Source organism: Chelonoidis abingdonii, chromosome 1, assembly GCF_003597395.2.
Source record: "Chelonoidis abingdonii isolate Lonesome George chromosome 1, CheloAbing_2.0, whole genome shotgun sequence".
Taxonomy (NCBI): domain Eukaryota; kingdom Metazoa; phylum Chordata; order Testudines; family Testudinidae; genus Chelonoidis; species Chelonoidis abingdonii.
This window is the reverse complement of record NC_133769.1, coordinates 26,077,227-26,089,579: the sequence shown is the minus strand read 5'-3', so window position 1 is coordinate 26,089,579 and position 12,353 is coordinate 26,077,227. Positions and strand designations below refer to the sequence as shown.

The following is a 12,353-nucleotide window of genomic DNA, read 5'->3' as shown; positions in this document are numbered from 1 at the left end:
CAGATGTGGTATGACAGGAGTGGTAAAACTTTGGCCCGGGGGCCACATCCTGCCCTTCAAATGTTTTAATCTGGCCCTCAAGCTCCTGCTGGGAAGCTGGGTCCAGGGCTTGCCCCGCTCCATGCCGTGGCTCCACATGGCTCCCAGAAGCAGCAACATGTCTCCCCTCCAGCTTCTATGTGTAGGGGCAGCCAAGGGCTCAGCACACTGCCCCTGCCCCAAGCACCGCCCCCGCAGCTCCCATTGGACAGGAACCGTGGCCAATGGGACCGGACCGGGGACCTGCAGGGGCAGCCCCTGCGGACGGGGCAGTGTGCGGAACACCCTGGCTGCCCTTACGTGTAGGAGCTGGAGGAGGGACATGCTGCTGCTTCAGGAAGCTGCTTGAGATTAGCACTGCCTAGAGCCCACACCCCTGACTCCCTCCTGTGCCCTAACCCCTTACCATAGCCCTGATCCTCCTCCTGCCCTCTGAGCCCCTTGGTCCCAGCCTAGAGCACCCTTCTGCACCCCCAACCCCTCATTCCCAGCCTCATCCCAGAGCCCCCACCCCCAGCTGGAGTCCCCACCTCCTCAGCCCTCTCACACCCCAACCCACTGCCCCAGACCAGAGCCCCTTCCCGCACCCTGGGGCTCCTAATTTCTGGCCCCACCCTAGAGCCCTCACCCCTTCCTGCACTCCAATCCCCAATTTCATGAGCATTCATGGCCTGCCATACAATTTCCATACCCAGATACGGCCCTTGGGCCAAAAAGTTTGCCCACCCTTATGGTTTGAGAACCATGGCACAAGAGATGAATATCACTGGCCAGATAACCTGTTCTTTAAATAACTTCCATGGAAGGCAATAGAATTGTCAAAAAAGTATGCTGGGAGACCAGCACATAGTTTATGTTTACAGTTCTATGTCCACTAATTGTCACAAATATGAACATTTTTGTCACTGGTTAATAATACTGCAAGGGATTAAATAAGGATTTTGTGAAATCTGTGCACATTTCCAGAGATTATTGCTAGTGCTAAAATCTGCCACTTACATTCTTGAATGGAACTAACACTGAATGTGAATGGAAAATTTTACAGCCTGACTTTAACTTTTCATTTTGGGTCTATTGCAGTGGTGTTTTGCTCATAGAGCGAGAGGAAGAAATATGTATTTTCTATGAAAAAATAAACATTCAGGAGATGATGAATAGAAATGGCAATATTGAGATACAAGTCATGGATGAAAAAATCAGATTTCTGAACCTGAAGCTAGCTGAGAAAAAGAGACAGATTGAGTTGTCCCTGAAAATACTGCCGATGAAGAATGCCTTGGATGCAGATCTGGTGGTACTTCAGATTCAGGTAGGTAGAAGTAGAGAACTAATTTCTGGGAGGGATTGGTTTTATTTTCATTTTTTTAAATACATACATTGTTTCAGTTGTGGGAATTTAAATTTATTCCATACAAAAAGTTACAATGTGAACAGTATGGTTGACACAAACTGACAAAACATTAAGGTACCAATCCAGTAAAGCACTTAAGCATGTGTGTCACTTTAAGAAAGTTAGTAGTCCTATTGACTTCAGTCAACTCACATGATTAAACTTACACACTTGCTCAAGTGGTTGGGGCCTAAGATAAAAATAATGTTGCTTTAAACATCAGCATGGTTATACTGTAGGCTAGGCATAAGGCATCATGTAAAAACAGGCACCATCTGAAATTAGTCAAAAATGTATTGTCTGTGTCCTTCTTCAGCCTTTCCACTTTGCAAAATAGTAGCTCAATTCACTGAAAATACTTGACCTTAAACCTACTCTGGAGACTATGCTGCCTACTATGATATAATCCATGTACATGTTCCTCCATACAAAAAACAGTGAGCGTTTTAGCTCTCATTACAAAATGACATTGAACAATTAACAAGCTGTAGTGTTCATCATTGTTGTGGACATTCTTCCTTTGCTTTCTGAAATGGCTCATTTACTTCTGACCTTATCTCCAGATGGTAATCTTTTCCATACGTGTTCTGTTTGCTTCTGTACAGAATTGTAATTTATGGTGCATCAGTGCTGCTAGTAGTTGCATACACTAGAGATTGTGACTCATTGTAAGATAGCTCTGCACTATTCTATTACCTCTACTCCTTCAGGAAAATTGCTTGCATAGCTAAGAGAATACAGTTTTGTACAGAGTTTTTCATAAAACTGTACTCCAAAGAACTTTATGGGGTAGTGTAATTAATTGAGTTATAGAGTTACGTAATGAATAAAGGGAGTGAGAAACTATGGAAATGAGCCAGAGGAAATACAGATTTTTCAGCTGACATTTGAAATGATATGGTTGTCAGTCAGGCATGTGCAGTGAAAAAACACAGAGGTGTTGTTTCCTGAACTGAAGCAAAGTCAGTTGTGAAACTTTGGGTTGATACTGTAGCAGAAATTGTAAACATCCTGTAGCTTCTCCTTCATGGTGATTCTTATCAAGCATAAAGGTTTATGTAAAGGGAGACTATTGCTGGGTTTTTTTGGGAGGGGGGGTTATTTTCTCATGTAAAATAAAATCAGAAAGCAGTGAAGCATAGTGAGCATGATATTAATGACAGGATACATTTCAGAAATTTTCCCAAGTGGGAGATTGTTCCAGTGACCAATGGCAAATAGTGAGTCATCAGAATTTTAAAAGCAAGAGGTCATGCCTCAATTTTGTTCTTACTGTAGGCCAGTTGATCCAACTCTCTCATTACTTCTGCCACTTTCTGATGTCAGAGTTAGCTCTTCTGGAGTCAATACTCTTAATCTGAGATGGACAATAGGCACTGTCTCTGGTGAGACACATTCTGTTTGTTTTGTTGTACCTCCTAGATATGGATGAAAACTATAACCTGTAATCCAAACTCAGAATTTTGGGGTGGGTTGCTGAATTTGAATCTCTGGACTTGATTTGAATCTGTTCCTGGGGCTTTGGTCCCTGGCTGGGTTCAAACTCATAAATGTTCTAGTATGTGCTTCCAGTTCAGATGTACCAAGTGTCTTTCAAGAACAGTCATTTGCACAAGATATTGACCCAATGTAGTGAATCCAAATCTGACCCTTAATACTGATTCAGCCTTGAATCCAATCAGTGACACCAAACCAAATTCAGTCACTGAGCCAGTCCCTTGTCTCTAGGAAAAATGGTTTTATGGTTAATGCACTAGACTAGGCTTTAGGAGCTCTGCCACAGACTTCCTATGTGATTTGGGACAAATCACTTAGGCCCAGATCCTCCAAGGTCTTTATTTATTTATTTTAATGGAAGTTAGGAGCCTAAATACCATTAAAGATCTTAGCCTTAATCTCTCTGTGCCTCGGTGCCCTATCTGTAAGACAGGAATAGCAACATGTCCTTTCTCCCACCCTTTGTCTGTCTTGTCTGTTTAAACTGTAAATTTTTCGAGATAGGCTCCATCTCTTACAAGCACGAGACCCTGATTTCTGGTGGGGGCTAAATGCTTCTATAATACAAATAATATTAAGTATCTCTTTTCAGTGTTCATTTCTCTTGTTTTTTCTTTCTTCTGTTGCCTGTGATCTTCTCTTCCCCTTTTCTACTTCCTCTTTTCCCTTCTTTCTACTTCTCAACCTTTGCTATCCACTTTTTATTCCAACTCTTTACTATTCTCCCAGGCTTGACTGCCATCTTTTGCTCCTCTCCTCACCCCTGCCACTTTTGCCACATGGATCTCTAGCATTAGAGTTCAGTAGGTTCTAATGTCTAATGCCAGATGAGCTACTAGTAATAGAGATCAGAAACTAACAGCATGTCAAGTGTTAGGCATCTAATGCTAGAAATGCTTAGAAGTTCATGTGTCTGACACAAAAAACTCTGGGACTAGTGAGACTCCACCCCAGGCTACCCCAAGGTATAAATACCATACAACCTTTAATTGGAACTGCATATCCAGGGCCTGGTTCTGCAGGCTGAAGTGAGCCATGAGCACTAATTCGTCTTCATGCATCAATGAGAAATATTTGGCATTAAATGGTAATTGGTCCAAAGTGCAGACCTGCTGAGCCACTTAGTGCTTAAGCAAAAACAACGAGGCGTTCTTGTGGCACCTTAGAGACTAACAAATTTATTTGGGAATAAGCTTTCGTGGGCTAGAACCCACTTCATCTGATGCATGGAGCGGAAAATACAGTAGAGAAGTATCAATACACAGCATATGAAAAGATGGGAGTTGCCTTACCAATTGCGGAGGGAGGTCAGTGTTAATGAGCCAATTCAATTAAGGTGGAAGTGGGCTATTCTCAACAGTTGACAAGAAGGGAGGAAAAATCACTTTTGTAGTGCTAATGAGTTCAGTGTAATCAAGGTGACCTATTTCAAAGAGTTGATAAAAAGGTGTAAGTATCAGCAGGGGGAAATTAGTTTTTGCAGTGACCCATCCAATCCCAGTCTTTATTTAGGCCTAATTTGATGGTGTCCAGTTTGCAAATTAATTCCAGTTCTGCAGTTTCTCATTGTAGTCTGTTTTTGAAGGTTTTTTATTGAAGAATTGCGAGTTTTAAGCCTGTTACTGAGTGTCCAGGGAGACTGAAGTGTTCTCCTACTGGCTTTTGAATGTTATAATTGTTGATGTCAGATTTGTGTCCATTTATTCTTTTGCGTAGAGACTGTCCGGTTTGGCCAATGTACTCTGAAACCTGTCACTTAGTGCTTAAGGAGACAGCTTCACTCCTAAGCCAGCAAAGAGGGACTAACCAGTGAGAGGTAAAGGTGTTAACCTCAGAATTTATCCAGTGTCCTGATGGGGTGAAAATCTATGGCCTGTTTTATGCGAGAGGCCAGAACAGATCATCCGAATGGTCCTTTCTGGTCTTAAAATGTAAAATCTATGAAACAAGAAACAGTTTTACCCACAGCTGACACTGACATATAAGGCGAGTGAAGAAAATAAATAAAGATTATAGTCAAACAGTTATGCAAATACATTAGCATGGTTATTTACATGTATGCCATTTATTTTTTGTACCCTTGGGTTGAGTACCTTCATATATAGCTATATGTATTTTCTTTCACCTGTGAAAATGAAAACTTTGCATTGATACTGTTTAAGCTGCTTATTATTTTTATTTTGAATACATTATAAAATCTTTTTCTCATTACATTTAAATGCATACTTAAGAATCTGGGATGTTTGCACTTCAAAAACACCTGTAAGTCTATATTTAAGTTTAGTGGGAAACTTTCTAAATGTGTCTGTTCTGAGTTGGTAGGTGTGTCCTGTGACAAAAACATAATTTATAGAGTATAGACCCAATCCTGCAGACTCTTTCTTGAGTGGGCACTCTCTACTCCCATGACTAGTCTCATCAATATCAATAAGGATTGCGTACATGAGTGGTTTATAGGATTGAGACCCAGATGTGAAATACAACTGGAACTGTACCTACATCCTATTATTTATCATAGACTTGTTTTTAAATTCTTCTTTTTTGCAAAACTCAGTGTATTGTTGTGCTCATGTTTCTAGTTAACTATCATCAAAAAATATTTCTCAATCCCCCTGTGGTCCAACCCAGGCGACACATGTTTGAAACTAAAACATGATTGGACAAATGAAGGGACTGCAATCTTACATTTTGACTTGTTTGTCTAATGGCTAGTTCCCTTTTTTAAACGTTTTCAAGCCTTTTTAAGGTTCTTTTCTGTGATGCTACTTCTTGGAACAGGAAGAGATGAATGCTGCCTTTTTGCAAGAAAGAAGTGCTTAAACTGAATGTTCTGGCGACTTTCCATTATCATAGCAAAAAAACAATGAGGAGTCTGGTGGCACCTTAAAGATTTACACATTGATGCATCTGAAGAAGTTGGTTTTTTTACCCATGAAAGCTTATGCTCAAATAAATGTGTTAGTCTTTAAAGTGCCACCATACACCTCGTTGTTTTTGTGGATACAGACTAACACGGCTACCCTCTGATATTTGGTATCATTATCATAGCATCACATCTATCAGCTCTCACAGATCTGTGTTTGCATTTCTACATATCAAAAAACACATGGTCAGCACTGAACCTCCAGTGAACCTATCCCTGGGGTTAGGCCTAAATATTTCTTCATTTATGGTAAACCATTGTGGCTGAAAGAGCCAAAGACAGCTATCTCCCTAGTAATTTTTCACCTGAGAGTATGTGAATCGTCTTTAGACATAATTATTTGAATCATGTTTATGTTAGTGCTGAAAGATTAATAGCCCAACAGATTAACCTGTGATAGCTTACTGTAGATATATCAAACATGTCATGTTGCAAAAATGGACTAACACTAACACTGTATTGCCAATCCTGCAAGTTCAAACATCAAGAGGTAGACTAAAAAGAATCAAGAGATTGGCTTAAAAATCATGAGATTTAGAAAAATTAATCACTTGTCTTTTTTGTCTGTGATCTGCTTTTTTAAAACTCTCATTAGGAGCCCCCCGTGCGTCCCCATGTGCATGCCAGATGGAAAAGTTAACCTGAAGAGTACACAAAATGCACACAAAAATTGGCATGCCACCATCTACCTATTGCCTCTGAATTTGTATGAGGGAATGTGTTCTCCCCAGCATCCTCCTCTCATAATCCCACAGAAATCTCTTTGGGCAGACTCCTCAGCTCCCACAGATACCAGTGCCAGAGCCCTTCCTATTTCTTTCAGCTTTTCCCCTACACTGAACTCTACCTTCTGCTGGACTTTACTCCTGTTCCCTAATCATATGCCCCTGCTGCCAGGTCCCCTCTTTGTCCCTTGTCACTGTCTTGTGTCCCCTGTCAACACCCTCCCCCCAGCCCCAGCCTGTGTCACTTGTCCTGGCCTGTGTTTCAGCTAGCTCCATTTATTGCCTTCCATTACCGTAGAATCTGAATGCCTTCCAATATTCAAAAATTGAGCTCACAGGGGCTCTGTTCAACCTTTAGCAGCACTAGCTTGGTGAGTTTACAGGGTTTTGTTTCTTTGCGTGCGTGCATGCATGTAACTTATTGACTGGGAAAGCTAAGCCAAAGAAATGAGAAGTCGGAATCTGTGTTGTCCCTCTTGGCCAGGAGCCGGACAGTGTTTAAGGAGCTAAAGATGTGACCTGCTGTACAACTTGTCAGCATTAATAGCAACATCACTAGCGTCAGTGTCTCATTTTTATTTTTGCTCTTCAACTTTTTTTTGCCTCTTTGCTTTCTGGGTAATTTCTGTTACTGGGTTTCCACAAGTACAGCCTCTCAGGCATTTTTCTCTCTCTGCTCTGAGTAATGCAGGTGCCAGTAGCAGACAACAAGCAGCAGGGGCCAGAAGAAGAAGCTGGGCTCAGCAACATGGCTGTGGATCCTTGGCCTCAGCAGTGGCACTTATACTTGCTTTGTTGTATTTTGTATTGTCTATGACTAGTCCCTAGTCTCACTCCTGGCACAGGCCAAGGAGAACAAGGTAGTTGGTCTCAGACACAGGGCTGTTGAGCTAGTCCCCATCTGCTGGATACAGAGTGACTAATGCACTGAAAATACAGTGTATTCGCATGATTTGAAAAATGGTCTGGGGATAAAGAGGGAAACGAAACCCCCACTTTCTGGTGAAGGGATGAGAGTTTCCATCTTTCCAGGGTTTGCCTGAGAGCCATGGTGTCCTCTCCTAAAGAAAATTCTCACTCTAGTAATCCCACAGCAGCCTCCCCTTCTACCTTCTTTCCATCCTCTGTGCTCTCAAGGGATGTGTTATCGAGCCCTCGGCCACTCCAAGCAGGAAAACTTGCCTTTCCTCCAACTGCCCCAGCTAGCTGGACTTGGTGTCAAAGGAGGCAGCCTTTTTCCAACCCTCCCGATGAGTACACTAGAGTTGCAGGAGTATCTCATCACTCAAATGGCTGGTGTCATGCACTCTGACATTCCAGAGGCATGCTTTACCAGTAGAAAAATCCCAGGTCACTTTGTTGTGTGTGAGAAAGGCCTCAGATGAACAAGTATTTGAAGATGGGTTTGAAATGGGAATAGCTGTTGGGGTGGCCTGTGTTAATCTGTGATAAAACACAAATAAGGCTAATAGTGCCCTGCCAATCTATCCTATACCCACTCATTAACTTCAGTAGGGTTCTTAGTTTATAAATCAGCCAAAATTGGACCAAAGCATCACTCAGTGTAATTCATGAGATGAGATCATTTAATCTTTCTCATCTGTGATTGGCTATTTCGTTTATCATGTATCAATAATGACTTACTTGTTTACTCACCAAACTGATTGTTTTAAACCACCTCAAACCTGGCAGTTATATGTTCTTGTTTGGTAGTATTCTCAGTGCAAGGACAGAATTAAAAGTCTGGAGAAACACTTCGCTGATCCTGAGGGGAAGAACAGAAAGCGAGTCCTGGAAGGGAAGGACCCATCACTACCTGAACTGTTCAAAAAGATTGAAGAGGTACCACACGTCTGATAGAATTTATCACAATACATGGCTGGATTACCCTAGAGCTGTAGTTCTCAACCTGCAGCCCATGTGACATCATCTGGGCCATATAGATAGTATATATATATTGTGTAGATGCAGCCCACATATAACAGAGAGAGCTGCATATGCAGCCCACAATGGTGAATAAATTGAGAACCATTGCCCTTGACAATGCAAACAGTCTTTTCTTTCATTTCTTATGAAACTTCTACATGAAGAGTTAAAAAAAAAAATCTTTGAGCTGGGCTTGTGGGCACTGCAGCACAGCACAGCACAGCACACAGATGTGAAAGCTGTGAGGAGCAGCTCTGCATTGGAATACAGTCACGGCAGAACACAGTGGCATTAATGTGAGTCCACATGTGTCCAGTATTGCCAACCCCAAACACTCTAAATCCTAAGTCAGGTCTCCAATAACAAAAAAAAAAAAAAAAAGAGGCTTAAAACGCATGAGACTTTTTTATAAAAATGTATATTTTGAATTCTTTTTAGTTGCTTTCTGGTTTTTGAGCCTTCAGAACTTATATTTTTCAGATTTCTCTCTACAACCACAAGGAGCTAGAAAGTTCCTTTTGTTTTAAATAAAAGCAGTAATACAGAAACTAAATTAACTCCAACTCTCAGCACAGAGCTTGCGCTGTAGTCTTGGTCATTCAGGAAAGGATTCATTTTGAAGTGGTTATTTATGCTGTTACTATTTATTTACACAATTTGAAAAAGTTGTCAAGTCTGTACAAATGTATCTATTGCAAAGTGTTTGTGAGCACCGTTCTGTATGGGTTTGTTCTCATTATAGTTAGAAATACAGCTGGTACAAAAGGAGGAGAAATTGTTGGAGAAGGACTTCATCTATGAGCAAGTTTCCCGGCTAACAGATAGACTCTGTACCAAGACAGAGAATGGGAAGGAAGACACGCTGATATTAGCAAAACGGGTAAGTATCAGATCAAACTCTTTGTGTCCAGGAATCACTAAATGTATGTAACTAAAACTGCTGATGTATTTTATTTGTGGAAGTGAGAACTAGGATGACTTTTATACAAACTTTTACTGTACTTACAATGATTCATGGGACATTACAGGCAACTATTTATAGTTGCTGCATACAGCTGTCTGCAGATGACAGCTATAGTTGTAAATAAGTGAAATACTGTGTATTTACTTGAAATCTCTGAAAGCTGTGCTGTGATCGTTTTCTTTACCTTTTATTTATGTGTACAATGAATTATTTCTGAGGTTGGGAGCTTAGTAGCTAAGCAAAATGTTGAAGGTAGTTTCCTTTTTGAACGAATGCTCCAACCAATCATTTCAAACAACTATATGGACCTGCTCAATAACAGGAAAAACACAGACAGGCTCCATACTCTGCAATCTGAAAGGAGATATCGGTACATTGAGCCAGGTTTTTCTTACACACTAAGGCTGAGATAACCACACACCTGTGCATTAAAGAAAATTCTCAAATCAATCATATTTTCTTATGTTTATCACATTTATTTCCACCTGCTTCATAGAGCTAATATTTTGAAAAGATAAAGGAGGCTCTTAGAAAAGAAAACCCAAATTAAGAGGTTTGTTAATGAAAAAGAACTGTCAGAAGAGAGACACTGATAACAAGTGAGGTGAAAAGACCCAACCAAAGACAGAAGAAAACTGAAGTGAATGAAGAAAATCTGGCCCAGTCTTGTTTTCTTTCCAGGTATTAGGGTTGGAGCTTGAACAGATCCAGATAAATAAGAACGACCACTACAGCAACAAACATGTTTAAGTTGTTTTCTACAGGAACATTTAACATGGCTGCTGCTAACTTATGTTTGTTTAAAGTGTGGTTCTACTCTGAGAAGTGACTGTAGAAAAGGATATTGTGGATGAAAACGGCATCGAGTTTTTTCCTCTTTCAGTAATTCCCTGTCACATATGGTCACTTAAAAGTGAACAGATGCTGTTTCTAACCACCATACCTGCTAGGAATCAAGTTGGGGTTCGTTCTTGTGCATCATCACCAGCAAGAGCCTAACTGACCTGCAGAAATGTTACCTTTGTACAACCCCATTGTCTCGACATTATACCTCCAGTTGCCTTCACTGGGCTCATGCAGGCATAAGTGAATACAATTTGGTATACAATGCTGTTCACTCTGCACAGTGTGGAACAGCTTCCAGGATGAAATCCTGCACTATGAAGTTAAAAAGTTTTGCTATTGACTTCAGTGGAACCAGGATTTCATCCCAGGCCTGCCTTTTTAATAGCTGGGTTGGTTCTGCCATGCGAACAGGAGTAAAACAGTGAGTACAATGTTTTCTACTGAAAGCCAGTTGGTATGGCTCTGAATGGACACAAGGAACAGACTGGGTGACTAGGAATGTGACATTTATTTTTAAATTTAGAACCATGCTTTTAAAAATAGACAGTTAAGGTGAACTTTTTCTCCATCCAGTACCGAACCCCTAGCGTATATTTTATGCTCCCTCGGGACAATGACAGTTTCACAAAAATTCTACATTATGTTCTTGGCTCATCAGCTGGACACACAAATTTTGGGGGGGATTTCATAGGTCCCTTATGTGAAAACTTTTCTGAGACTTTTTCTGCCCCCCCCCCCCACTTCTATATATTGTATTTGCAAATGTGTAAACAACAAATAAATATTAGAGTTTTAAATGCATGTGTAACTGAACACAATGTGCATGTAAATTCACAAATAAGTGGGTTGTTATTTGTACACACACAAATGTGAACATTAGTTTTTTAAAGACTAGGCCAAAATAACAGTATGGCTTAGCAGTACTAACACTGAAAGTGATAACTAATAGGGTTAATGTAGATAGTTTTCCTTTCCAATTCAACAGAAAAAGAAATAGAGGATGAACAACATGTGCATTAGCTCATGTACTATATTTATCTGACTTTACTGGCTTTTGAAATGATTAATATGTATTGTACAAATAAAAGAACTATATCATCATCCAGAAAGTCAAATAGATTTTCTGTATTTCTTACTATATGCTGCGTTGATGAAAAAGTTTTTCCATTAATTCTCTGAAAATACAGATCCTGAATGCAAGATTGGTTCTCAAGTGTGTATGTAAAGAGAAGACCTGGTTAAAGTTGAATTAATGTTATTGATTCCAGATGAATGAACTACAGCAGAAAATAAAAGACAAAACCCAAAAGATGATGGCTCTTATTGCGGAGTTATCCATGAAGCAAGCAATTACCATTAAACTGCAACAGGAAATGAGGGACAAAGAACAATTTTTGCTGACTGTCTCATCAAGGATAGAGAAAGGTCTCCCTCCTCCTAAAGAAACAGAGATTGAGTGGCTGAAGGTATTGCGCAATGAGGAGATGCATAAAGCAGCAGCTGAAGCCAGAGAAAAGGTAGGCTTTTGTCATATGGTGCAATTTGAGATTCATTCACATTGTTCCAGATGATTTATTTTTTTAAAGGGCTTTGCTGTGTGGCTTCTGTTGGCCATCTCCCACCCTCCATGGTTTGGGGGAGGGGAGTCTTCTTGAAGAATAGGGCAAGACTTGACCTATGCTCGTGGAAGAGCTTATTGCCAAGCTGCTTTGTGGAGAGTCACAACAGAAGTCCTGCATACTGTATACAATGAAGAGTCACCAGTTGGTTAGCTGGTGTCTAGTGCTAAAAGGAAGCTGTATGTGGCAGTTTAAACATTGTAATTATTTTGATGGTAATTATTGTAATTATTTTGATAATATACTGAGGATTCAGTTTCAGAATAATAGCGCAAAGGAAGAAACTAACCCAATCTTTTTTCTTAGGAGCTTGTAGATGCTAGACTGGCAGAGACAAAGGGAGATTAGATTGCTAGATGGCAGTGGGCAGGAAGAGCACATAGGAAAATGTTACAAGTTCCTTAATAGGCAGCTTGCCTCCTTA

General features: G+C 40.5%; 1 protein-coding gene across 4 annotated transcripts in view; it reads left to right on the top strand.

The window, feature by feature from the left end:
* The window catches only part of CCDC146 (coiled-coil domain containing 146), a 121,454-nt gene that overhangs the window by 107,873 nt on the left and 1,228 nt on the right, over window positions 1-12,353 (top strand). For 3 of the 4 annotated variants that reach the window (XM_032778855.2, XM_032778858.2, XM_075064562.1), the window contains 4 exons: window positions 1,120-1,348; window positions 8,288-8,416; window positions 9,243-9,380; window positions 11,579-11,827. In XM_032778855.2, the coding sequence (XP_032634746.1) occupies window positions 1,120-1,348; window positions 8,288-8,416; window positions 9,243-9,380; window positions 11,579-11,827 (745 nt within the window). Of the gene's footprint in view, window positions 1-1,119; window positions 1,349-8,287; window positions 8,417-9,242; window positions 9,381-11,497; window positions 11,828-12,353 lie in introns of those variants that run through there. The other variant, XM_032778862.2, reaches the window with a different exon arrangement.